Source organism: Terrapene carolina, unplaced genomic scaffold (assembly GCF_002925995.2).
Source record: "Terrapene carolina triunguis isolate 2854851 unplaced genomic scaffold, T_m_triunguis-2.0 Scaffold714, whole genome shotgun sequence".
Lineage (NCBI taxonomy): Eukaryota > Metazoa > Chordata > Testudines > Emydidae > Terrapene > Terrapene triunguis.
This window is the reverse complement of record NW_020665065.1, coordinates 12,805,262-12,833,225: the sequence shown is the minus strand read 5'-3', so window position 1 is coordinate 12,833,225 and position 27,964 is coordinate 12,805,262. Positions and strand designations below refer to the sequence as shown.

The following is a 27,964-nucleotide window of genomic DNA, read 5'->3' as shown; positions in this document are numbered from 1 at the left end:
GGTAATGGGTCTGTGCCAGACCCAGGATCTGAACACCTCTGAACTTCAGGGGCCTTCAGATGTGGTGGCTTGGGCCCATCTCTTGTAGTATCCTGCTGGAACCCCCCCTTTCTGTGCACCACTTGTGCTCAGGGAAGAAATGGTAATAGGAGAGCTTGGGGCCTTTTCACTCATCTCCTTGTGCCCTTCCAAAACCAATAACTATTATTTAACCATGTCACCCTCCCCACTCCAGAAATGTAAACTCCAAAACCCCAAATTTGATCATCCCCAAACAAAGGGAGAAGGAATTGGATTCCAAACCGGGACCCTGATCCTAATGTTGCAGCTGACCTTCCTTTTCTATAAGGGGCTGATCTGATATCGCTGAACTTTGAGGTTTCAAAATCTGGAGTAGGATTTTTCTGTATGGGCCTATCTCTAAGGAAAGGTAAAAATTAAATGCAGAATAACATGCACGCACACAGAGAGACCCGCTTTAAAAAATTAGGTCAGTAAAATGAAACAGCCTTGTATTATTTCTTTGTTTGTTTATTAATTTAATATTTATATCGCAATCTGTAACAGCCTGTCCCATAATCTGAAATGAGCAGTAGTGAGAAATGGTCACACTGTATAAAACTATTACCATTGTGAAACCTGTCCTAAATAGAGATGCCTGACTTTATAATGACACCTGTATAACTTATCATGACAATAAAATTGTTGATATTGAAATTGCCATATATTCAATGACAAAAACCTGTTTAAATCAACACCTTTTAAAGAAGTGTCCCCCTCCCTCTCTGGTTTTCTCCTTATTGTGAAGTTTGTTTTTGTAGGATTGCCCATGAAAACTGAACTGTAGGCATTGATTTATTTCTGCTTTTAAAAATTGACTGAATTTGTTTTTAAATAAAACAAACAAACAAACAAACAAACAAAAACCCCACATGCACACAATTATATGAACTTTGTAAATCAGTTTAGGGAAACAAAGTTAGTTTGTGTATTCTGCCCAGTTTGAAGGCTCGTCTAAACAGATACAGTTTTTCTGCAACAACTTTCTCCCTTTAGAAGTTATTATTATACTTGAGTGCAAAATGCAAGTGAAAACTGAGAGACAGATTCTGCACCCTTTATTCAAAATATCACCTTACTCGGCAATGGGATGATTGGCATGACTTCATATTAGGGTTTGATTGTTCCAGGCTTACTCACATTGGCAAGCACTTACACAAGTAGTTCCGTAGCTGTGAGTTCGGATGGGACAATCTGGCTTTAAGGGATCAGGTTGAATTCACAGTGTAAGGGGCTGTACAAAATGTAATCAACACAGGTCTAAGAGTTAGTCAAATCCCATTTATCCTGAAAGACTAAATGGTATTCACCCAAATCATTTAACTCCACCACTAAGTACTTAGAATTTTTGCTAAGCATGAATCAAACTCATTACAAATTGCAGACTAATTCATTCACAATCAAATACCCCAACTTCTTCCTAGCCTGAACAGGGCTGTGTTGATTCCTTTATTTTGATCTTTTTGCACTTATGTAAAAGTACCTTCCAGGCTGATGATCTCAAAGCACTTCATAATCATTATTCACCCACCCCCCACACGGACAGCCATGAAGTAGGCAAAGATCCTCACACCATTTTACGAATGCTCAGGTAAAACAAAAATATGCAAAACAGGCAGATGCCATGGAAGTAGCATATGTTTTACCCATTGCACTCATGAGAGATCCTGTATTGACTCTAATATAAGTGGCCCCGTCATATATGACAGTCCTCATGTGTAATGTGTATAAATACACCTCTACCTCGATATAACGCTGTCCTCGGGAGCCAAAAAAATCTTACCGCGTTATAGGTGAAACCGCGTTATATCGAACTTGCTTTGATCCACCGGAGTGCGCAGCCCCGCCCCCCTGGAGCACTGCTTTACCGCGTTATATCCGAATTCATGTTATATCGGGTCGTGTTATATCTGGGTAGAGGTGTATATAGGGTACTCTCCCTATATATGGAATATATATCCTACTGCTTCTTTCCACAAGGGAGAGGCACAGAAGGCCCACCCCTAAACTGAATAAGGTCACTTGCTCAGTAGAGGCAGTGGGTGATGGTGACTTTTGTCAGTGAGAAGGCAAAGCTGATGCACGCAGGTGAACTCAGAGCCATTCACAGCAGCACATAAAGATCATGCAGATGTCTGATTCAAGTGAGGGAAACAAAATCCACCCTGAGGAGTTGCCGCTGGTCAAAGGCAGAGCTGGGAATGTAACCCAGTCACCCGACATTGCAGTGCTCTGCTCCAACCAGTAGACACCACTCCATCTGTACAGCCTAATTCCTATTTCTGCCAATCGCACATGGACCAGAATAGTCTTAGTGTTTGGGCAAGATGCTGTATTTGAATAGCAGTTATAGTATTGCAATAAGCACTCTACAGCGTGGCGCCAATGGATGCCATGTCTCTGACTGGCTGCCCAGGAGCTTGAAGGCATGTCGGTGCGCCGTCACATTCCAGACTTGCACTGAGGTTGTGGGGAAGACGCTGCCCATCGCGGGGGGACTGGTAGTAATTTGTGACCGGACGTCGGCGAACGGCAAAAGCAGAAACAGGCGGCCTCTCATAAGAAACAGTGTAGACACTGTTCATCACTCCAGCCTCTTCGTGGGTCCATTTTTTCATTAGTTGCTCAAAAAGGCCATAGTTGGTGGGTGGTTCTGGAACAAATAATGATGGAATGTCATAGTAATAGAAACAAATTCATGGCCACTAGGGTTTCCATAACACAGGGCACATGGGGCTAATTCAGAACTTTGTGACAATAGCGAGGACAGAATTCAGACCCTCTTCCTCCACGACCAGAGACCTTTACTCCTCGAGTGGAAGGAGAAGCACTGTGAGCTGTTGACAGTGGAGGAGCAATGACACACAGGCGAGCAGTTCCGAGTCCATCCAGTCGAGAGCAGTGGTATATAGACACACCCTCTGGTGCATAGAAAAGTTAGTGGAATTACATTTAACGTTTTAGTTCACAATTTTTCCTGAATAACTGAACCAAATTACTAGAATATGGATAAAATTTTCTAAAGCACCTAAATGACTTAGGAGCCAAAGTGACTTAGACACTTAACGAGACTTACACGTCTAAGGCCCAGATCCTCAAAGGTATTTAGCCACTTAATTCCCATTCCTACATCAAAATGGGACTTAAGTTCCTAAGTCACTTAGGGGCTTTTGTAAATTTTGCCCTGAAACCACAAGTGTATTAAGCAGATGCCCATTCAACCATAAGCACTTAAACTCAGAATGAAGCTTGGGGTACTTCAACCCCCAAATTCAGAAGTTCCCGGCTCTAACCACTAGACAGGACATTAATGACTTTGTGCTTATGCAATGGGAAACTAACAGAGAGTCTACCCTGTCTGTTCATAACACTTAGCACTCAGTCTGAGGCACTTTTAATCTTCAAAGAATTTTACAACCAATCAGCCAAATTCTTCTAGCAGTTATACCAGCATTATTATCATTGGGAGTTGCACATGGGAGGAAAGTTTGGTCCATTAACTAAACTTCACTCCTCTCCTCTGTGGTGGTGAAGCATTATTAATTATTATTATTTATATTTTACAGATGGAAAAGCTAAGGCACAGAGTGGGGAAGTGACTGGCCTAAGCCATTTGGAGACGAAAGGTTAGAATTTAGAGGTCTCTGGCTCCTGAGGCTTGAATGCTGACCACTAGACCAGACTGCTTCTCTTCCTGTGAGCAACTACCAGGATAACACTCAAAAGTACCGAAAATGGGGAAATCTGATTTCTCCGGGAGCCAGGCTAGCTTTTGTCCATTCCAGCTGCGGAGCGGAGGCAACACAGGATTATAGCCATGTCGGTTGTAATGATCATCGTACTGAGTTACTAAATTGCGGTTGCTCGGTTCTTCATGTTGCGTAAACAGATGCTGCTTTGGCAGGCCCTGTAAAGAGAGGTGCATGAAACCATATTGAGGAGCATTTAAAAGGTGCTGGAGACTACTAGGTCATTGCGCCCCAGGTGATCTGGCAAATATGGGTCAGAACCCAATCCCCAACCAACCCCTGCTTTTGCGCTTCCAAAACAGCTACATATTTAGCAGCTTTGCACACACACACATACAGTCAGGCATTTGCAGGTGCAGTGAGGTATGCAATTGAAAAACTGTGTTACTAAAGTATTGTGAGGCATTAAAACACACATACAGTACAGGTATCTGGAGGAAATAATCAAGGTGTCTGGGGATGAGGGCATTTTGCAGGAAGAGACGTAGAGGGTGGTGTTTGGGGAGAACTCTAACATTCTGAAGGATTTGGGCCCCATTTAGTGAAAATTCCTTTCCTGTTACATGGAGGTGCATTGGTGAGAAGAGGCACAAGGAGCCTCTTCCATGTTCACATCTGTGTCGCAGCAGTGCAGGATCCGCTCCAGGCACCCTGCTGGGGGATGCCTTTCCTTAGGAAACATGTCCTATTCTCCCAGGGCCGGCGCCAAGTTTTTTGCCGCCCCCAAGCAAAAAAAATGTCCCGTGCCGCCCTGGCCCCGCCCCAACTCCGCCCCTTCCCCGCCCCATTCCAACCCCTTTCCCAAATCCCCGGCCCCGCCTCCTCCCCTGGGCGCGCCGCATTTCCCCTCCTACCCCTCCCTCGCATCCCAGGCAAGCGGCGGCGGGCTCCGGGGAGCAGGCGGCAGTGGAGCAGAGGTGAGCTGGGGGGGGGGGGGGGAGCGGTTCCTCTCCCCCCCCCGGGTTACTTCCTGCAGCCCTCTCCATGCCCCCCACCGCCACAGCTCACCTCCGCTCCTCCTGGTCCCCTGAGCACGCTGCCACTGCTCCGCTTCTCTCCCGTCCCTCCCAGGCTTGCCGCAAAACAGCTGATTCGCGCGGCAAGCCTGGGGTGGGGGGAGAAGCGGAGCGGTGGCAGCGGGCTTGGGGGAGCAGGCAGCAGTGGAGCGGAGGTGAGCTGGGGGGGAGCGGTTCCTCTGCCCCCCCCCCCCAGGGTTACTTCCTGCGGCCCTCCCCATGCACCCTACCGCCGCAGCTCACCTCCGCTCAGGGCCGGCTCCCGGCTTTTTGCACCCCACGGGGGGAAAAAAAAGGAGCCGGAGTGCCGCCCCTTGTTAAGTGCCGCCCCAAGCACATGCTTGGAGTGCTGGCGCCTAGAGCCGGCCCTGTATTCCCCCTGCACACATGTAGGGGTTAACAACAGGAACTGGGGGGAGCTGCAAGAAGCCTTGTGGGATTTGTATTCTCCCTCTTCTGCAAGCCGTCCTGCCCTGAAGCAGCATGCGGGATGGCTCTGGGGGCCTTAACTTGCCCACTATCATTCTGTACCTTCCCCGGATACATACACACACACACACACATTTGGGCAGGATTTTAATCTTAAATTTAATACATGCCTGTTTTGAATGCTGACATTTACAATCTTAACTCAGAGGTCTTGTCTCTATGGCCATGTAGTGCACGGCAAGCCAGGGGGTGAATCTAGAGCCCTCCAGCCTGCAGTTTCAAACAGCAGTAGATCAAAGCATCCTACGGAACTTTTAGCACATGGTAGAAAAGTCCATGTGGCCATTCAGCTCCCCGTAGGCTGGTGCGCTGTAGATTCACATTCCAGCTTGCCGGGTACTAAATCTCTGTATAGTCAAGCCCTGAGACCCCTATTTTTTTACTTACATCAAGTTTCTTCATAATGGTTCTCCTCACTGTTCGATCTATTCTGTGGTCAGGGAAGTGAATAAAGTCAGTCCCATAGATGGTGTTGCTGGGTTTCCCAGTGTCTTTTATAAACTAAAAGAGATCCAAAAGGAGACACTCGCTATGTAGCGATTATTCACACTGAAACAACTGCTCGTTGTGCTCAACGTGCAATTAGGTGTCTTTTGTACAGGGACCACTCACTGTAAGCAAACACACCCTGCTTACAGTACTGCAGGTAAAAACCATTCTGCTTCATTCAACTATCTACAAACAGAATGGGGGAAAACACGCACCAACTAAACAGGAACCTGGCTCCAACCCATAGTACTCTGGTAACCCAGTTAATCCCTTAATGACCACTTTACTAGAGTGTCAAACTCCCATTGAGTTGGGTGACTCCCGTGTGCCCTTGACAATGTCCCCCTTCGGCCTTCTGAAGATCAACGGAACAACTGAATTAAAATGAACAGATCTGGCAGATTTGCCCAGGGGCTCTCATTACAAAGGACCCCAAAGCCCCGACGCTAATGACTTCCTGTCCGCACTTGGGAGACACTCCTACTCTGAAGACCTTGGCTCAGATGTTGCAATCAACCAGTAAAACCGGCCATTGTAAAAAGCCTGGGATGGTTCTTATGTGTAGACATTACAAACTCACCAATGGCTCGTTGCCACACTTTTTCACCTAGTGTAGGCTTAGCTACTGGAAGGAAAGGATCAACTTTCATTTTGATCCTTGGTCCATCTACCACCCCAGTGCAGGATTGTTCCCTACAGTATATCTTCTGGGATTTTGTCCAGTCTAGTTTTTAAAATCTCAAGTGGTGGGACCTCTTCCACTTCCCTTGGGAGATTATTTCATGGTCTAATACATCTCACTGTCAGGAAGTATTTCCTGATCTGCAGCCTACATTTTCCTTTTTTCATTTCCTCCTATTTTATACCGCCAGGCAACACCCTAAATAATTCCTCTCCCTGTATAATGTCTACACCCTTCAAATATCTCTTCCCATTGTGATCCCGTCAGATCTCATAAGATAAGTGGTGTCAGGCTGAGTGAGAGTTTGGCTGCGATTCCAGGAAATAGTGGGGGGCTGCCAGAAGGAGTTTGAGTGATTTTAAAAGGAGGCAGTTCTCTCTGAATCAATCCAGAACAACTGTGGTCATTCCAGTCCCCATGGCACTTTTTATAAGGAGATCCGGCTGCTACTTGGAGCAATTTGTTGAGGGAGAAGGGTAATCAGGTCTTTGTTGAACAGCGTTGTTGCGTGCTATTAAACAGCTGCGTGTTCCCACTCTGAGGTGGCTGCAGTTTAGTGGTGGGTATATATTCTTTGTATGTATTACAGTGGTGCGTTGGGACCACAGCCAAGATTAGGATCCCATTTTGCTATGTCCTCTACAAGCATAGAGTAAAGATAGTCCTGGTCTCAAAGAGCTTACAATGTAGGCTATCTCTCTATATACAATTTGTTCCATTTGTAAATTAATTTGACGTAAATTGATATAAAAAGTGCCACTTCAATATAAGATCATTTCTACAGACCATATGTGTGGAAAGAGAGAGGCTGACTGTGAAGAACATAAACGATGCTAGTATGCTAAAGTCAAAGGATCTAAAGTTTAAAAAAAAAAAAGGGTCTTAGGCACCCAGTAAAACTTGAACGTGTTTATTTTCTTTATTTAAAATAGGGTATTGCTTCACCCCCAGGAAGAACATGTCTGACGTGTCATTATGAAATAAGCTGTTTTCCTTATCAAAGAAAAGAGATTGCAGGGGTTGGCTGCCTCGCTGTGAGAAACAGAGCTATGCTAAAGCAGAATTCAATAAAAATGAATAATACAAATAATGAAATGAACATTATAAGGCATCTTTTACCCAATGACCGCATGGCACTTGACAGATTTTAGTAGCTGGTTACAAAGTGTATGTGCTAGTACAGAGTTGTCTGCACCCACCACTGAAATACAGCTGCACCTGACTGGGATGCCTTTATACAGAACCCAATAACAGTGCAGGACAAAGAGACAAAGAATCTCCTATGCACCTGAAAGCACTGGGGATGGGGAATCGGAGGTAGACAGAACTTAATTACACAACTGGAAGTGAACCAGAAAACTGGAGTGAACATACCTGGTCTTGGGAGAAGTGCCATGGGATCTTTAATGGCCCAAAGTTGTCAGGGCCACCACTTTATGTGTTGTCTGTAAGAACCTCTCCATCTACACCACATCCATCATGCTTGGTCATTGCTTTAGTAGTGGCTCAGTGGGAAGAGTACTCCCTCCTGACTAGAAATGGACGCAGGCCAGTGAACTTTGTGGTCAAGGCACCCAAGGTTCTGCCTTTGTTCCTCTTTTGAGACGGGCCTGGATCCAAACTTCCCTAAGTCTGGTGGCTGATCATCTCCAGAGCATCAGGTCTGACCCTCTCTGTTCCCATTCTCCCTTTTCTTTTATCCCTTCTTACCCTTTTCCTCTCTTCCAGCCAGTTTCCAATGAGCACTTTCGTGGAATACTCTGGTTTTATTTTCCAGCTGGGAAGGTACCATTCCTGCACATCCCTCTGAGATGTAAGCATGCTTCTTAGTCTCAGCAGTACCCTTTCCCGTCCTCTCCTGTAGAATCAATGGCTCCTCTGCCCTTCCCCTTCTGGGATGTGAATGGTGGTTCTGTGTTCATGTAGCGGAGATCAGGCAGAACGGGATCTATGCTTCTCTCTGCTTGTGTGCAGGGCGAGCTAGTTAATGTGTGGAACTCCCCTGCCTTGGAATCTCCATTGTTTGCTGTCTCCATGGTGATCGTCAATGGATGCAAACACTCTCTAAGCAACAGCGGATCCTACTCCTAAGAGAGAGAGGCTCCTGCCGCATTGAAGATAAATGGAGTTTTGTTTCTGACTTCAATGGGAGCAGGATTGGATCTTTACACGGCATAAGGTAATTTAAAAACAAAGTAGCCCAACAGTGCTATACATTACAAAGACGGAGTACGAAGGACATAATTCCTGGAGTTGAAATTTGGACAGGAAAATGGGACTAGCTTTAAGGAATGCTTATAGAATTTAGTAGGGATACAGCAATAAGATTACTACAGAAATTAAGCAGGTTTTTGTAGAAATTACTCTAAACCTAAACCTAAAAAAAAAATAAATCAAACATGTTATCCTTTCTACAGAGTTTTTTTAACCATCTTATAGAATTCGATAGCAGGGATATAATTAACTACATTTTATAGGATGGTTCCCAAAAAGGTTGTGATTTCCTAATAGAGTCTTTTCCATAAGGGCGAACATCTTTTACTCATAGAAGTGAAAGAGAAAACAGTGCAGGCAAATCATTAAGTATGTTTCACTGTAAGGGAAGATTTTAGTTCCCTAATAGAATATGAGATTAAACTGATACAACACTGGATCTTATTGAAAAGTGGTGGAGCATTGTTAAATGGAAGCGCAGAAGCATCTCTGATGTTTCTGTAGAGGGATGTAGCAAAGATGTTTACTTCACGGCACCATGATTTTGGTGGGCACATTAGATGGACAACAATGATCTTTTTTCATGTTTCATTCTATTTACAGGTGTGGCACACTGGGCAAAATAAAAAGAGGTAATCATAAAATGTTTGGCTAATCTTTGTGTAATGCAGTATAAGTAATATTCTGCACTGAGATGAAAAATATTCCATGATCCATAACGAACCCTTAAATTTGCAGAAGACAAAAGACCAAGGGTTTCACTACTGCAGCTGCATGTAAGTTGGATGCTGGTACCGCTCTCCAAAAGTACTGCAGTGCATAGACTTTGCATCATAAGGTTGTGATGTAGGTGGCGTGTACTTTTACTTACACACATAAGCACACACGCACTATATCTCTCCATGGAAGGATTAACAGTCAGGCCATAATTGAATCAAATGGGTCAAGCCAGAAAATCAATTACAAATCTTCTTTAATATTTACTGATATTTATAAAGACAATAGCTTGCAGCATGATGCAAAGAAATCATTTAAAATATGTAGGTGTGTAATCAACATTCCACCCAGTAACGGAAGGGACTTCACACAAGCCTGTGAGCTTCATCACCAACGGAAACCATGTCATGGCAGCTCATCATGTGATATAAGATACTGTTCCTATAGATCTCTTCCCAGACTTTGGGGGCATATATGAAGACCAGAGGAAATATAAGACCCAATATTTGAGAAGATTGTTTTTATAAGCTTCTGAGAAAGTTTACAATGTTGTCCAGTCCCTTTTTTCCAGCAGGAAATGACAACCTGCCATTATCAAACAGGCTTATGATTCCATGGAATCCATTCTCAATGTGGTACCAGGTCACTGGCACACCGCCGTCCTCTAATCGCTTCTTGTATAACAGGGCATCATCCCTTAGCACGTCATGCTCACAGGTCAAGATGAACGACTCAGGGAGCTGGTGAACAACAGCATCTTCAGCGAGAAGTGGGGAAAAGGCTGGCTCACAAAAATTTCTAACTGCCTCATAAACTTCATTTGAGCATTCGATGGGCACCTTTGGTTTGTACCCTCTGACCTTAAATTCCTTAGGGATATTGTCTGCACTTAGCCATTTTCTAAACTTCAATTTTACATCTACAGGCATATGGGAACCCTCCAGGACATCTTCCAAAAATGACGCATCCCCCTTGAGGTACTGCAGAACATAAAAAGCCGAACGTTCCCTGAACAAGATGGGGACTGCACAGTTTTGCTGATATGAGGGCAAACTGAAGTCTATTGCCTGGAGGGCTGGATAGATCAAGACCTGAGCATGCACCTTTGGAAGGTCTGGTCTACTCACTAGTGTTTGGCAAACAGCAGCAGCAAGATTGCCCCCAGCACTGTCCCCACTAATGATAATACAGGCAGGATCCACTCCATAGTCTTCTGCAGTCTTCATAAAGTGTGTGATAGCAGTGAGACAGTCCTCGTACTGTGCTGGGTACGTGTGCTCTGGCGCCAGACGATACCTAATATATCAACGAGTCAGTGATTATAAAAATGGAAAAAAATCATTATTATTTGTTGGACGTTTATTTGCTACAAACTCCTCCACTTTCAGCCCTCCTGTTGTTGTGCAGCCATGGACACCGATATTACCTCATAAACGTGCACCCGCCCTCCAAACGATCATTCCTATATTTGCAGGTCACAGATAAACTATGACCAGCAGGGCCAAATGCTGAGGATTGTCTTCTGGTTAAGGCATTAGACTGAAACTCAGGAGAGCCACGTTTGATTCCCAGCTGTGCCACGGACTCCTTGAGGGACCTTGGCTTAGTCATTTAATCTCTTTTTTTAATCCTCCATTTCGCATCCGTACAATGGGGATTAATTATACGTGTTATCTATTTAGATTGTGAGGTCTTTGGGATGGGGACAGTCTCTTACTGTCTTTATATTGGGATCAGCATCATGCGACCCCAGTTTTGGTTGACGCCTGTAATCATAATACCTAGCTCTTATAAGTGCTACTGTTATACAACAAAAATATTTTTTACTGTTGGTGCTATGGAAATACAAATATTTCTTGTTTATTTCTTATTCAGGCAAAATTCCCATTTACCTCAAGGTCTCAATGGGAGTTTGCGGACTAAGATGAAGATTTGGCTCAATATCTGACAACTTTATTCTAACTGCTGGGTGCAAGATAGATTTGCTTTTTATTAAAATGGTCTGATAACGTCTTTCCAGGTTTTTTCCCCCCCCCCAGCAGATGACAAAATGTGCTCATATGCAGCAATCTTATTCTGGGTCTGTTCTGTCGAGCTCAGCACAAAAGCGGTGAAAAGCTGCAAAATCATAAAGTCAACTTGAGCATCTTGCTGAGCCGCCTGGATTCTTGAAAATATAGTCCGCTGAGAAGGGGGGCACCCTAGAACAGTGCAGCTAGTGGCTATCACAATGCAGAGTAACTAGTTCCTAGGACAGTGTTTCCCAAACTTGGGACGCCACTTGTGTAGGGAAAGCCCCTGGCGGGCCGGGCCAATTTGTTTACCTGCCGCGTCCGCAGGTCCGGCTGATCGCGGCTCCCACTGGCCGTGATTCGCTGTTCTCAGCCAATGGGAGCTGCCGGAAGTGGCGGCCAGTACGTCCCTCGGCCCGCGCCGCTTCCAGCAGCTCCCATTGGCCTGGAGCAGCGAACCGCGGCCAGTGGGAGCCGCGATTGGCCGGACCTGCGGCCGGGGCAGGTAAACAAACCAGCCCGGCCCACCAGGGGCTTTCCCTAAACAAGCGGCATCCCAAGTTTGGGAAACACTGTCCTAGATAATAGAAGTGAACCAGGCTCACTTACTCAACAGACACGACCACCGATTCACTTTCTCTGGCGATGTAGCGGCATACGGGTTCATAGGAATCTGGAAAACAAATGTTTTCATTGGTGCCTTGCTAGCGCTCTAAGGAATAGCAACTCTATACCCTGTTAGCTCTCTGACGCATTTAAGGGAAATGACAATTCTCTCCTTTCCCCCATCTAAGTCCTGCTCTTCCCCACCCTTTACGCACTACCCCGGCTTCATTTCTCACTGTCCCCTTTGCTCATCATGATATCACACCTCTTTCCAAGCTGCCCCGCTGTCTGGAACAGCCATGTAATGTTCACCAAGTCTTCTCTTCTTGCAGCCAACATCTGCCAGAGTATGTGTGTATTTGTTGGTGAAGAGTCAAACCTCAAACCTTCTCCCAAATCTCAGGCCCAAACCAACTTCCCTTTGATGTTTGTAAAAATGGAGTGACTTTTTATCTTTAATTATCCAGCATATTTTTTTCTGTTAAATATCTTACCAATGCTTCCAAACATCCAGCCTCCTCCATGAAAGTAGATGACCCCTCTCCTCCGGCCAGCAGAAGGCGCTCTAGGCTGGTAAATCCTCACTGGCACCTTCCCAAACTGCAGGTCCTTGATGAAGAGCTTTGGGTCCTCCCCTAATTTCTTTCCCCGTCGCATATAGCGGGTGAAGCCAAGTTGACTGCACAGACCCAGCTTCTCCAAAATCTTCCCCTGTTTAGAGTGAAAGAGACCAGGGATTAGCATAAAGCAACTCCATTCTCCTCACTAGGCATAAGCTGTGCTCTCTTTGGAGAAACTAAGGCAGGATCAAAAGTCTGGAGCTCATACAGAAAAAACATAATGAATGTAGAGTTCCAGGCACTAGCACAATGCGGATAAATAAAATAAAAATAACAACAGCAGCAGCACCACAGAGAAATGAAATGAAGTGCAGGCAGTGTCTAGGCAGCCATCTCCACACACTGCGTTATCATTGGTCCTCTGCCCTTTACTGGAGAGTTTGGTCTCCTTAGGTTATTCAGTCCTTAGTTATTCTGCTCAGAGTGCCACCAAGGGAGCAGATAAGTAACAACTGTAGTGGTGGTTTTCTTGATATGGACACTCATCCACAAGGACTGAGAGAAGAGGTCACCAACCAGAATTCAGGCAACAATGATTTTTCATTATACCAGCAATTAGAAGCAAAGGATTCTACCATGTACCCCATTACCAATCACCTGGTCTGCCCTTAAAAAAAAAAATAAGCAAGCTGAAAATCAAGCTGGCCCACCGAGTAATTTGCCATCCAAATAGTAGGTAAAAATAAGGAATGGATTCTAGTCTCTGTAACCAGTGTAGGAAATTAATGTTCCCAATGTAACAACCCTCACTGCACACTCACTCACTTACAGGCTGTAAAAGAGATGGTCTATCCCCTATCCAAATCCATAGCCATGCTGAAATCACTTTAGAAATCCGACACAACTGATTGGCCCTACTGATCTGCACGCACGTTGTCAGTAATGTCTAGTCAGACGTCAGTCTGGCTTTTTCCTCCTTGCGGTTCAGTTTCTGGTTGATAACAGCAATAAAGTAATGCACATAGTTACTGTGACAGACTGTACCCCAATGTTCACCACTTTTACAAGACCATGATAAATTTTGTACAAAATATGCCTTGTGAGGTATCATTTGAAAACTCATAATCTGCTGAACCTTATTGTCCTGGTAAAATATGTGAATCAACATTGTATGTAAAGTTATAAGATTCTACTTTATAACATTGCTGTAACATGCTCCAAGTTTAGAACAGCAGGCACAAACCAGTTCCTCAGAAACAAAAGACAAAGCAACATCAGGTGTCAACAAAGTCAAGTGGACCATCACCTAGCTAAGCAGCCATTCTTTGGCAGGAAGAAGGGTGTGTGCGAGAATTTTACCTATTGACAATGGAACAACTGGGGGTTCCCATGTAAACAGACTGGCTGTCACCTGAACTCCAGCTGGCGATAATCCTCAAAGAGGGGAGAATGGCATAAGAAGAGACAACACACACAACACAAATTACCTCTCCTCTCTCTCCTCCATTCCTCGCTGCTCACAGCAGTAACAATGCCTGAAGAAACACTGAAGTGGGGGAGGAGTACTTGTCTGGAGGCTTCCAGCCAGTAAAGACTGTATAGAGCATATGGTGAGAAAAAAATTTCTTTAACTCCATTTAGCTTGCTAACTTAGGTATTAGTTTGTGGCTTATCTTTTTATTTTCTTTGTAACCAGTTCTGACTTCTATGCTTCATTACTGGTATTTACTTAAAATCTATCTTTCTGTAGTTAATAAACTTGTTTATTGTTTTTTAGCTAAAGCAGTAGGGTGGGATTGAAGTGTTTGGGAACCTCCACATGAGGTAACAGGGCTGGTGCATATCATTTTCCACGGATGAAATGACGGACTTTCTATGAGCTTGTATTGTCCAGGGGGGTGCTGGGCAGTACAAGATGCACATTTCTGGGGGACAAGGCTGGGGCTGAGGATTTGCTGGTGTCACCTGGTGTCACTCCACAATACAATTCATGAGTGGCTGGCCAGAGCATTCATGAAATTCACCTGGGAGTAATTTATATGCTAGACACTGTGTGGGAGCAGAACCACCAGTCATGGGTGGTGGGTGGAGCCTCCTTTCAGAGAGGCTAGCCACTGGCTCCATCCCTTCTGCCCGTGCCTCCACCACGGCTGAAGCCACAAGCTCCGCCCCCCTGCCGCCATAGCCACAAGCCTCCCCCCACTCAGAGAAGCCCAGAGCAGTCCCCCTCCCCCATCCAGAGGAGCCCCGGGCTGGCCGAAGCCCCGAGCCCCCACCTCACCTGCCCAGAGGTGCCCCGAGCCCCCCCCCACACACACACACACCTGGAGAAGCCCCAGGGCAGGCCTCCCCTTCCCAGACCCCAAGCCACCCTGGGGAAAAGCATCTCTTCCTGATGTTTTTGATATGCCCCATGCAGGTTCTGGGGCGGCTGCGGAGGCGATATTCACTACTCAGCTTCCTGGGTTCCTCAGCAATCTCTCTGGAGTCCGAAGAGATGACTGATGAACCTGGGAAGCTGCATACCACATACTGCCTCCTCAGCCACCCCGGAAGGAACCTTCCTGGGGCATGATAAAGCAAAAACTTTGCTGCCAAACTCCGCAAGAGCCTCTCCTGGCCTATTATACCCCCCCCACACACACCAGTAGTTGTTTCTTTCACAGCAAAGCAGTGTAAACGACACCCAAATTGGAGCACTGAGGGGACACAGTTGTTCAGCCGTCCAGATTATACCCTGGGGAATGTCACAGTTACATTAATAAAGAATGAGCAGAACACGAAACTCTCAGGGTTTGTGTACCCTTAGTAATGAGGCATGTTGTGCAAGTTATTTATTGTTTCTTATTTGCATCATGCTCAAAAATTTTCTAGTCAGCTCACAGACCAGCGCTCACAATCTAGAATTGAAACATGACATAATGAGCGAACAAACAGGAAGTGGAGGACAGTTGGAATGGATGAAGTGAAGTAGTTTGGGCACCCTTAATGACCAACCAACTGCTCCAAAGGCGAGTACAGTCAATGAGAGTCTTCCATGGACTTTGGATTGGGCTCCAAGTTTGTTTGCTTTTGTAAATTCCATTTTAATCATTTCACTTCCTGTGGGCTTCGCAAGCTTTAAGGCTTTAAGAGGGACTTAGATGAGGCAAGAGTGGTGGTTTGGTGGATACGTTTGGAATGGGCATCAAAGAGACCTGGAGATGTGTGGGTGAGAAGCAGACAAAGGAGGTGTCCAGTTCTGGATGCCACACTAGAAGAAGGTTGTGGATAAATAGGGGAGTAAAGAGGAGAGCAATAAAAATGATGTAAGGGTTAGAAAATCTGACCTATGAAGAAAGGTATATTTAATCTTGAGAAAAGAAGACTGACGGGGGGCCTGATAACAGTCTTTGGATATGTTAAGGGCTGTTATAAAGAAGATGGTGATCAATTATTCTCCAAATCTACTGAAGGTAGGACAAGAAGTAATGGGCTTAATCGGCAGCAAGGGAGATTGTTTGGTTCTCTGGCCAAACCAAGAAATCAAATAAAAATCATTGTGGGTTGCCCCAAAACAAAAAAGTTTTGTTTTTTTACAAATTGTCTGTTTTGGGTCCAACAACATATTTTGTTTCAGTGCTGAGTTTTTTTAAATCCTGTTTAAAAAAAAAACAAATTTAGGCAAATTTGGATGCAAAAGTCATTTTGAAATGAAAATATCGAGACGGTTTGTTTAGAAAATGTTGAAATGTGGTATTTTGACTTTTTCAGTTTAATTTATTTGGCCAAAACTATTCCGCAAATTTGTCACAGATTCGCGAACGTGATTCAAAACTGCATTATTCAGCAAATACCATATTTGTCTGAAATTTTTTTGACTAGCTCTAGTTATGGGTAGAGTGATGGTATGAGCAAAAAAATTAAAGGAGATCAGCCAGGAGATGTATTGATGGAAAGAATTGAAAGCAAGGGAAGAAAAAAAACCTTGAATTTGCTACATAAAGACATGAGGAATTAGCAGAGCCCTAATGCATTGTCTACAAGAATCAACAAGGGGTATAAGATGTAAGGAAAATACCCTGAATGAATGTGATTGTCTAATCTAGACCCAATGGGACTTTGTACCACAGATAATGTTAGCAGTGGGCAGTTATATCAGTGCAATTGTCCTTGAGCCTGGCAAGGTGACTTCTTCTGGGAGCAACAGTGACATTAGCAGGCTAATGACACCAGAACAGTTTAATATTCAGTAACGTTAAGCTCTCAATATGAGGCTCATGGTTATGGTCCAAATGTGCTGTATGGTATTGTTGACTCAAAACCATAACGTATTATTTGGAATTTTATCAAAACCATAGCCCATTAAATTTGTTTCTTCCAAAAAAATGTAACGTGTCATGGTTTACTCCCTCTATGCCACTCTCAGACCCTATCATACATCTCAGGCACTTCAGAGCAATCATCTTCTGTCCTGTCCTCTTTTTTCCTTTTCTTCTCATTCAAACTGCCTCACTTGATAACATCTGGGTATTTGTCACTTGCCTCTTGAGTCAGAAGATTATTAGCTCAGAATTTGGGCTCATCTCCACTACTAACACCGCAGTGTGTTAATTGAAATCAGAATTAGTTTAATAGGCAGCAGGTTTAAAACAAACAAAAAGTGTGTCTCCACACAATGCCCAGGCAACCTGTGGAACTCATTGTCACAGGATGTTGTGAAGGCCAAAAGTATAACTGGATTAAAAAAAGTATTAGATAAGTTCATGGAGGAGAGGTCCATCAATGGCTGTCTTTTTCTGGACCATCTTCTGTTGGTGAAAGAGACAAATTTGTGAGCTTACACAGAGCTCTTCTTCAGGTCTGGGCAAAGAGCTGTGTGTAATCTCGCAAGCTTGTCTCTTTCACCAACAGAAGTTGGTCCAATAAAAGATATAACCTCACCCAGCTTGTCTTTCTAATATCCTGGGGATAACACAGCTACAAAACTGCAAACTGCATGACTATCTCTCAGTAAAGTACTTACCTATGAAAGGCATTTTATTAAACTGGTAGTGAATTTGCTTGTAAATAAATATGTTCCCTACACTTGACACTGAAGATAACCAAACTAAGCAGACTCTGTAGAGTAGTGATTTAAGTTCTGTAACGCTCTGGTAACTTTAAAGAAGCTAATACTCATGGTTTTGATTATATATAAACACTGGGTGACTTGATTTGTACAGTTGTATTTTCTAGATACAAAAACAATTGAAATAAAGCAACTGCAAACAATATTGTTGCCTCAGTATATGCCTTGGTTTTTTTAAATTATTCCCAGTTTAAAAATGTTCTAAACCCAGTCACTTATATTGCAGAGTGTAAATCTGACTTATTATACAGCAGCCAATGTATGGTTAATAAGAGAGAGAGAGAACTGGATTTTCTGGTTTGAGAAGCTGGAAAATCCAGGACCCGGTTGTTAAAAATTCAAAGCGACTCATTACATTCTTGTCATGAACTGTAAGCACGCATTGTGTTACAGAATTCCACGCTATTTGGGCTATTACAACTGTAGATATTCCCAGCTGAGAAACAAGTATGTCTTTGTTTTGTTTTGCTTTTATTTTAAAATAATCTGAAGAGTTTATTTGTGGGGTGCATTTTACCCCTCTCCACACGACTGGCCAGCTAATAGAGGGGGCAGAGCCATGGCTCTGGTTCCCACCTGTCCCCTTTGGTGAACCACATGCCCTTGGGAGAGTAGGGCTGGAAGTGACCCTGCACTCCCCAGAATGCTGGGGCTGCACTTCTGCCTGGCCCTGCATGTGGTGTGGAGCAAGGAAAGGTTCCTCACCGTGTGGTGTTGTCAAATGTCATGATTTTATCATGACTCTCACAACACAAGGTGTTTTGCTCAGCGCCCCTGCTCCTGAGATTCTGTGATTTCATGAGAATCTCAGCCTTTATTCAAAAACAAAGTTTCTAGCCCTCATGGTTACAGAGAGAATTGTAAACATGACCCGAGTGCAGCCTTAAAGGGTCTGGAACTGGGGGAGGGAATAAAAGCAGCCCAACATTTATCATCTTTTTAAAAAAAGAAAAAACTCATGATTTTTAGTGCCTGATTCATGGTTTTTGAATCCTTTGGGGTGCACCCCACTAGGTACCACCTTACGAGCCAAGCAGAATCTGTCTGTACATGCACTACAAAGGTAAAGAGTCTAGATTTAGAGACTCTGCTTCCTACGTACAGAGATTTAGAGAAACTGCTTCCTAAGTACAGCCAAAAAGCATAAAAGTAGCATCCTGCCTTCACTGCAAGTAAATGCATCTGGCAGGGTTCCTATTTCCGGCATTTGCATTATGCTTAGAGTGACATTTAAACACTGACCTAAGCACCCCATCTGTCAGAATCCTTCATGTCAGACAAGGTAAACTCACCAGAACCGCTGTGCCAATCAAAATACTATGAACGATTCGGAGCTTTACAGGCTGGTCCACTCCAAGAGGGATTTCTGAGTTGGAGAGATCAAAATAAATTGTCCCCACGACTAACAATATGAAAGCAGCAACGAAAACTGCCAGTACTAACACCAGCAGTGCATAAACAAACTCCATTTCATGCAACGAGGCCGGACGTAGCCAGGAATCTGACTTTCACTTGACTCCTGCGTTCTCTTTGATTTGTTACTTCCTGTTTCTGGAGCACCTCTGCCTGTAATCAGGCTGCACTAGGATGAATTTTTCCCCTTCTCAGTTACAGGTCGTACAAAGGCCTCTCCGTTAGTTAGCAAATGCTGCGGAGTCCTCAAGGTCTGGAACTGTAATACGTCAATGATTCTCACAGCTGTGCATATGCCAGCAGCTCTGCCAATGAGGTGTTAGACACTCCAAAATACTGTACAAGCTGCCAGCTATTCATACACTGAGACTGCATTTAACCTTGCAGTGGGAAGGAGAAAGGGTGTGAACCATGGTAATCTATGTCTATAGTTCTGTCTCATGTCTCCATGATGGTATATGAGACTGTTCGTAGGTGATATTTATCTAGGACTGCGTAAAGAACCTGAAGTTCAAGTTTGTGGTATGCAGATACATTTACCAGTAGAGAGAGAAAAGGCTGTACTGTATATTGCATGTGATCTGCATCCATAATTTATTCATCTCAGAGTGCACTGGGATTATGCCATTATTTTAAAAAAAAATCAGAATGGGACCTTTAGAAAGGCATTAGCTAAACAACAAGCCACTTTTACCGAAAAAAGAGAGAAAGCAATCCCATTTTAAAGTTTCAGTTCAGATAAGCATCCCAAATTTTAGACATGCAGCAGATAATAGGAACTCTGAACATTTTGGAGGCAGGGCCGGCTCCAGGCACCAAGCACCCAAGCTCGTGCTTGGGGCGGCACCTGGAGGGGGGCGGCGCGGCGCTCTGGCCGCCGGGGGGAGAGCCGAGCCGAGCCCCAGCCGGGGCTCGCCGCCCTCTCGCCGTCCTGCCCCCGGCGCTCTGGCCGCCGGGGGAGGGGCGGGAGAGCCGAGCCCCCGCCGGGGCTCTCCGCCCTCCCCCAGGGGCTCCGGCCGCCCCCCCCCGGCAAAAAAGCCAGAGCCGGCCCTGTTTGGAGGTTCTTACATCATGCCTGCATTTGCGGTACCTCTCAGCCATGCAATCCAGTGTTCCCGACTCTCATGGTTTTATCAAAAGCATCTCATGATTGCGGGCGGGGGCATTCTTAAAGGCCCAACTCTGGGAATGATGGAATTACATCAGTATCTCAGCTTCCATTTTAAAAAAAGTAAATTTCTAACCCTTGTGGTTGCAGAGAGAAGATTGAAAATGTGACCGAAGTGTCCCCCAAGGGCTCAGAAGCCAGAAAGCAAAGAAAATGTAACTGACTTTTATTTTTGTAACATGTCATGATTTGTAATGATTTTTGGAGGCCCGATTCATCATTTTTGGCGTGGGATTGGCCACTCTGCATATCCCTGCACTTTCCCCAAATATTCACTGGCAAGGATAATCTTGCCACCAGTAATAAGATATACCTATCTCATAGAACTGGAAGGAACCCTGAAAGGTCATCAAGTCTAGCCCCTTGCCTTCACTAGCAGGACCAAGTACTGATTTTGCCCCAGATCCCTAAGTGGCCCCCTCAAGAATTGAACTCACAACCCTGGGTATAGCAGGCCAATGCTCAAATGGGGTGCAGTCAGATGCAAAGATGAGGGAGACTCCCCACTCAAAGCCCAAGACACAGAACTGTTGAAAGAACCCCACATTAATTCCAAAGGCTATTGCATTGTTTTGCATCACTGGTGTTTGGAAATTGGTTCTGAAAGGCCAGCAATCGTGGTTTACATTTTCTAATGTCATGTGGTTAATCAGTTAGCGTACACAACCCCTTTGCACTGGATGAAGTATGGTAGGTATAAGGCCCTCTCAGCAGGAAACCTTGATTCAATTCCCCATTCTGCCTGATGAGGAGAAAGGATTTGAACAGGAACCTCTCCTGTCTCAGGTGAGTGCTTTAAGATATTCTAAGGGTTGGGTCCAGTGGTTAGGATTCTCACTTGGGAGGTAAGAGACCCCTGTTCAAATCCCTTCTTCCCCAACAGGTAGAGGGGATAATTGAACTCTATGATCTCCCAGGAGAGCACTCTAACCACTGGGCTAGAGGTTATGAGGGATTCTCTAGATAATCTTAGGTACCCAAATCATTCTCATAAGAAACAGTTTAGGCCCCAAACTGCCTACCTCCAGGAGAGGTGTTCCCAGCTGTGGACTGCAAGCAGAGATAGGTGCCTGCCTGCAGCCTGGACTTAAGCACCTAACTGTGCGAGAAGGGGGCTTAGGACACATCCTTCTTGTCAACATCTCCCATTGGCTGGCTTAGGCAGCTCCTCGCCTAGGATGCTGGCTTGTGTGGCTCCTGTTCTGAGGTGCCTATCTGTTCCCATTCATTGTGCAGAGAGCCTGGGTGCCAAATTCAAGCCGTGTGGATCACAGTGATGTTCCAGTGATTTTCTAGGCACCTAAATGTTAGGTGATGCGATGCTGCCCCATTGCAACACCTAACTCCTTTTGCGGTTCTGGGCCTTCATCTCCTCCTGCCTTGACTATTGCATCGCGATTCTCTAAAGCATCCTCCAATCCCCGCCCTCCAGCCCGCTGCCTGTACAGAATGCTCTTTTCACATAAGTACTGTAGTATCATGTTATGCTCTGGCAGCTTTGGATAGGGCAGTGTTTCTCAAACTGGGGACGCCGCTTGTGTAGGGAAAGCCCCTGGCGGGCCGGGCTGGTTTGTTTACCTGCCCTGTCCGCAAGTCTGGCCGATCGCGGCTCCCACTGGCCACGGTTCGCTGCTCCAGGCCAATGGGAGCTGCTGGAAGCAGCGGCCAGTACGTTCCTCAGCCTGCGCCGCTTCCAGCAGCTCCCATTGGCCTGGAGCAGCGAACCGCGGCCAGTGGGAGCCGTGATTGGCTGGACCTGAGGACGGGGCAGGTAAACAAACCGGCCCGGCCTGCCAGGGGCTTTCCCTACACAAGCGGCGACCCCAGTTTGAGAAACACTGGGATAGGGCGACACGCTAGGTCTGTGTCTGACTTTAATTACTACCATAGTACCCTGTTATTTCATATTTATATCATGGCATCATAATAATGGTAACTTTTCAGAGTTAGAGCCTGATTTTGCAAGTTCCCACTGAAGTCAAGGGGGCCTTGTGCATAGAACAACTTGCAGCATCTAGGCCTTAAGTTTTCAGCTCAAGGACATTATTCTTTCTTTGTTCATATGCTTTCATACCGTTATGAAGTTACTACAAATAATGATCTTCTACATGGCAATATCTTACTAGTTCCTATGGAAATGTAATCATAGCCAGCATTCCGGACAGAGAAAAATATTTTTGATCAAATCAGTCTTTTTTTTTTTTTTATAACAGCAAAATATTCAGCTTTATTTAAAATGCTTACCGTGCAAACGCATTTGATTACAAGGTCATTTACTTGCTTTAGTAAAACATTGTCACAGACAATGCTGTAATTTTGGCTTCAGTATATTAAGTCCAGTATTAATTTACTGAGCCGTAATAGAAAAGCTCCCTGACATTTTAAGGTAGAAGTGGATGCAAAAAAAAGGTCCAATTTAAGAGTCTAATTAGGCCTCCAACCAGAACCAAGGTATGGAAGAGAAAAGGGGACATAGCAGTATGAATAAGTGAAACGTTCTGAACGTCCAGAGAGCAAATCCTTTATTCGGCAATACTGTGTCATAGCACATAGAACTGCGATGGTTATGAGAGAGAAAGAAAAGCAGCTCTCTTCCCTAAAAGAACATCTCTTAGTGACTGATTCACGCCTGCTGAGATGCAGCACTGGAGGCTTACTGCCTTACAGGAGTTATTACCCTTTTTTGATGCAAGAGGCTCATCAAAGTAGCCCTCAGGATGTTCCAGCTGGGAGCAGAAACTGATGATGGACTCTGGTATTTTATTTAATGCCATCTTGCTTATTTACAAGGAATGTACAAAGGCTTGCTTCTGCAAATGCAGGGGGAACCAAAAGCAAAAGGAGTGCTTCTTTTCAGCCAGCACCCTGACCTAGGCCCTCTCTCTAGGGTCCTGGGCCACGCTGTGCTTACAGGCTTCTACTCAGATTTTGTCCAGTTGTCTCTGTCAGCCAGTTCCTCAAAGGTACCTTAAGTGCCTATCTCCTACTGAAATCATTGGGAACTACAAGCCTAAATACCTTTGAGAATCTGGGCCTGTGTGTCGGTCTTCTCCCACAGATACACCCAGCCCCACCTGGTTACAATACACACTGGAATCCCTCTGCCCCCTTTGCCCTCGGGTCTTTAGTTTTCAAACAGACTCTATGAGACCTTGCTTTAGGTGTGGTCCCTTACCTGTCTCACAACTCTCTTAAGTAGAGGGCATGTTCATACATGAGTTTTTAATGAGATTTTAACTCAACTCATAACAAGGTTTAACCCAGCTCATAACAAAAACCCTTTCCCAGCATCCCTTTCTGGGAGCTGTCCCTTTAAATTTGGCAGAGACAAGCTGCCATAGCCCTAAAGTGGCAGTTTTGCAAATGGCTGCTGCTTGCTTCATTTCCCTTTTTTCCAGCTGGTAAGTATTGTTGTTCATTTCTATTATGTTTTAATCTGGTTTTCCTGTTTGTTTGGCTTCTTTCCCCCTAAAGATACAATTAATTCTTGTAAACAGATACATAAATATGCACCCAGGACCTGCTCCAGGCATATGAGTTGGTGCTAGCAGTGCAGCTGAGAGATGTGAAAACAGAATGTGGCCCTATAGTCTGATTTAATAATTACAGGTGTTAATATACTACTAAAACCTCTGTGCAAGAGAACCAGTGCATAGCTTTACTCTAGTACTTATCTGAAATAATGTAGCTTTCAGATAAATGTACCATTTGCAGTGTCCATCATGTCATCTGAAGAAAAAGGTAGTTTTATTATGTTGTCTACTTTTAATATGTAGTTTTCAGGCTAAAAACTGCTGCACTGACCTTACTGTAGTTTAAATCTGCTGCACTTACATTGTAAGAGTCACCGCACAAATGTTTTTTCTGGGTGTTTGGTTCAAAGGTTATGTGCTGGCTGTGCTGGGCAGGCAAATAGCCAAGTGTGGTGTTGCTGGTCAGCTGTTCTGAACAGCAGCAGATGTGAGAATGGGAAATCTAAATGCCTGCTAACCAAGCATCAGCTGAAAATACCCCGTCGTATTCTGATACCCAATGTAGCTGATGTTTGTTTTTCTCGAGGAATTAATTATGTGACTCTCCCATTTCTAGGAGAGGGAGGAGGAGACCCTTTGTGGCTCTCTTCCCGTTCCCCAGGGGCAGGGGGAGTAAAGAGAGAGAAATGACCCAGGGACTTTTTGATGCCAACTTGCAGAGTATACAGGAGGTGCACAGGATTTTCCAAGGATCACAGGTTTTTGACCAGAATGCCCAGTCGAAAAGGGACCCTGGCAGCTCCGGGCAGCACTGCTGACCAGGCCGATAAAAATCCAATCAGTGGTGCTGCAGAGCTAAGGCAGGCTAGTGCCTCCCTGTCCTGGCACCACGCTGCACCCCAGAAGTGGCCAGCAGGTCTGGCTCCTAGGCAGGGGGTCCACCTCCTGCACCCCAGTCCCTTGCCTCAACCCGCAGCCCCCTCCTGCAATCTGAATCCCTCAACTCCACCCCCCAGCCTGGAGCCCCCTCCTACACCCTAAATACCTCATCCTTGGCTCCAGCCCAGAGCCCGCACCCCCAGCCCAGAGCCCATACCCCCTCCCAAATCCCAAATCCCACCTCAACCCACAGCCCTCTCCTGCACCCCTCATCCCCAGCCCCACCCCAAAGCCCACACCCCCAGCTGGAGCCCTCACCCCCTCCTCCACCCCAACTCCCTTCCCCAGCCCGGAGCCCCCTTCTGCACCCTCATTTCTGTCCCCACCCCGGAGCCTGCACCCCCAGTTAGAGCCCTCACCCCCTCCCAAGCCCCTGCCCCAGCCCAGTGAAAGTGAGTGAGGGTGGGGGAAAGCGAGCGATCGAGGGAGGAGGAATGTAGTGAGTGGGGGTGGGGCCTCAGGGAAGGGGTGGGGCTAGGGTGGAGTCAGAGAGCTAACCCTGGCAGGCACAGACCAGGCTTCTCTACACTATGGGCAGGTGGTAGGGAGGCACCTCACAGCCCTGGGTACCTCCACAAGAGCCTCTTGCAGGACCTCTTGGAGTGAAATTAGAACCTTTCAGAGCCTTCCTGCAGAGAGTTTGGCTATTGTTCATTTCATAAGTATCTGAGGGTCCTTCCATCCCCAAAGTCAAAGACCCTAGTGGGCCTCCCCTACAAGGAGCTGAGCAGGATTTTCAGACGATGGTTGGGTGTGGTTTTCTATGTATTCTTGTAATGCTGAGGCTGCTTTACAGCATGTTTCTACACGCATTTTTGCATTGATGAGCCCTGTTTATTGCATAATTCTATATACTCTCCTAATAATAATTCTATAGACTTTTGCAGTCTTGAGGCTGGGATTTTATGAGTTCTGCACGTTTGAGGCTAACTTTCTGTGCGTGTCTTTTGCCATGTTGAGGACTAGAATTTACATGTTCTGATATGTATTTTTGTAAATCTGAAATTGTTTTACTGCATTCACCTATATGATAGGTGTGACACAGACACCCCTTGGCAAAGGTCCCCTGTTCTTCGCAAACAGTCTTTGTCTCAAACCTAGCAAACTCACTATACCAAACACATGTCTTGCAGGGTATTTATATATAAAGGGTAACATGTAAGGTATCTACAGAAAGCTCATAACTTATCAAGACTCATAATCATTGTGAAACGTGTGTACGGGCAATATTTAAAGAATAACGTAACTAAGTTGAAAATCTACTTTAAGGTCTTGGATGTAAAAATTTGTCATTAAGGGGTAATATGTCTCAGTGATGGCCCGTTCAAACAGGAGGGAGTGGTCACCCCTATCCAATTAGCAAATGATGTAATGTAAAACTCAGTTGTCTAGCCTTGCTCAGTCCCAAGACTATCAATGGAAAACCAGCAGGGACAACTGCAAACAATTGAAACTACTTGGAGGTTAAAAAAAGAAACATTTCAAGAGGCAGGGGATCGCCCTGTGTATGAATAAAGACAAAAGACTTTTTTGGTATCATACAGAATGGATAGAGGCACTCTAGATTCATTCACTGAGGAAACATTTTGTGGAGTGGGGATGTCTCCATGAAAGCTTGGATCCTGGTTCCTGTAAAGCCAGCCAGCTCTGCAACAGCTCTGACTTTGGAGGAAAAACCTAGTTGATTAGACAGGGAAGGCAACTGTTAACAAGTGTAGGCCCTAGTTCACATTCTATGATTTTGTTTTGTCTTGTAATCATTTGTTTCCACCACTCTCTCTTGTTCCAAGTTGAATCTCGGGTTTCTTTAAGAAATAATAATGTTTGTTCTATTAAAAGTTGCTCATAAGTGCTGTGTGGTTTACAGGAGCAGTGGTTTAAGGTAAAACTAGCAAACTGGGTGTCAAGGCTCCTTCCCCACTCTGAACTTTAGGGTACAGATGTGGGGGCCTGCATGAAAACTTCTAAGCTTAACTACCAGCTTAGATCTGGTCCGCTGCCACCACTCCCAATGGGCTAACTCCCTTCCCTGGGTAGCCTTGAGAGACTCTTCCACCAACTCCCTGGTGAACACTGATCCAAAACCCCTTGGATCTTAAAACAAGGAAGAATTAATCATTCCCTCCCCCCTTCCTTTCCCCCCACCAATTCCTGGTGAGTCCAAATCAATCCCCTTGGATTTTAGAACAAGGAAAAATCAATCAGATTCTTAAAAAGAAGGCTTTTAATTAAAGAAAAAGGTAAAAATTATCTCTGTAAAATCAGGATGGAAAATAACTTTACAGGGTAATCAAACTTAAAGAGCCCAGAGGAACCCCCTCTAGCCTTAGGTTCAAAGTTACAGCAAACAGAGGTAAACACCCTAGCAAAAGGTACATTTACAAGTTGAGAAAACAAAGATAAAACTAACATGCCTTGCCTCTCACATTTCAAATACAAGTTTGAAATATGAGAGTTTGGTTCAAAAAGATTTGGAGAGCATGGATTGATGTCTGGTCCCTCTTAGTTCCATGAGCGAACTTCCCCCAAAACAAAGAGCACAAACAAAAGCCTTCCCCTCCACCAAGATTTGAAAGTATCTTGTCCCCTTATTGGTCCTTTGGGTCAGGTGTCAGCCAGGTTACCTGAGCTTCTTAACCCTTTACAGGTAAAAGGATTTTGAAGTCTCTGGCCAGGAGGGATTTTATAGTCCAGGAGGGCTGTTACCCTTCCCTTTATAGTTATGACACTGGGGTACACTGGTCCTTTCGGGCAGCAGATCTGGGACTTCTGTGCATAGCCAGTGTCAGGGTCTGGATATCACAGGGGAAAGATTCAAGGAGACTCGGAGACAGAGGTGCACCTACTGTGAACCTACAAGGCTGGCATAGCCCAAAGGGGAGCGCTTGAGTGGCTGAAAGGCTGATGGTGTTAGGGTGCTGACACCCAGTCACCAAGGGTAAGGCTACCTCTCACTAGAGGCAAGGATTCACAGCCCTGGGCACCCCGAGAACCATCACAATAGGTATCACACATCAGTGGTGGAGCGACCAAAAAGTGTCTCCTATTCAAAGTGTATTTATTTATGGTACTGCTTTGCATTGTGTGTTTCTTTTTCTGTTGTACTCCTGAAAGCATTGTTTAATTAGTTATTAAAATTGCTAATCATTTAAAAGGACAAAATACATTATTACTCCAGTCTGGGGGTCAAAATTGAACAAAAGACAAACGTACAATACTCTGTATTCTCATAGAATGCAGGGCCGGCTCTGGCTTTTTTGCCGTCCA

General features: G+C 45.0%; 2 protein-coding genes across 2 annotated transcripts; both read right to left on the bottom strand.

Annotated features, from left to right (window-relative positions):
* Nucleotides 1-2,429: 2,429 nt before the first annotated feature.
* On the bottom strand, nt 2,430-9,820 carry CUNH1orf158 (chromosome unknown C1orf158 homolog). The gene is made up of 5 exons (XM_024197704.2): nt 9,792-9,820; nt 8,196-8,343; nt 5,702-5,815; nt 3,790-3,967; nt 2,430-2,713 (listed from the first exon to the last, which is right to left on the bottom strand). The coding sequence occupies exons 1-5, from the start codon at nt 9,818-9,820 to the stop codon at nt 2,430-2,432; spliced, it is 753 nt and encodes a 250-aa protein (XP_024053472.2).
* LOC112105056 (arylacetamide deacetylase-like 4) lies at nt 9,656-19,326 on the bottom strand. Its single transcript, XM_024197706.3, has 4 exons — nt 18,997-19,326; nt 12,529-12,745; nt 12,038-12,101; nt 9,656-10,712 (listed from the first exon to the last, which is right to left on the bottom strand). The coding sequence occupies exons 1-4, from the start codon at nt 19,171-19,173 to the stop codon at nt 9,938-9,940; spliced, it is 1,233 nt and encodes a 410-aa protein (XP_024053474.2). The 5' UTR covers nt 19,174-19,326; the 3' UTR covers nt 9,656-9,937.
* Between the last annotated feature and the right edge of the window lie 8,638 nt (nt 19,327-27,964).

Bases quoted from the DNA above. Each gene is read 5' to 3' on its own strand.
- CUNH1orf158 (XM_024197704.2), bottom strand. From the start codon at position 9,820: ATGGTTTCCGTTGGTGATGAAGCTCACAG. The intron at 8,344-9,791 runs GCTTGTGTGAAG...TTGATTCTACAG, and splicing joins GTTGGTGATGAAGCTCACAG to GAGAGGACGGGAAAGGGTAC. The intron at 2,714-3,789 runs GTACTTTTGAGT...TATTTGTTCCAG, and splicing joins ATCAGATTTCCCCATTTTCG to AACCACCCACCAACTATGGC.
- LOC112105056 (XM_024197706.3), bottom strand. From the start codon at position 19,173: ATGGAGTTTGTTTATGCACTGCTGGTGTTAGTACTGGCAGTTTTCGTT. The intron at 12,746-18,996 runs GTGAGTTTACCT...CACTCTAAACAG, and splicing joins TGATTGGCACAGCGGTTCTG to GGGAAGATTTTGGAGAAGCT. The intron at 10,713-12,037 runs GTAAGTGAGCCT...TTGATATATTAG, and splicing joins TCGGTGGTCGTGTCTGTTGA to GTATCGTCTGGCGCCAGAGC.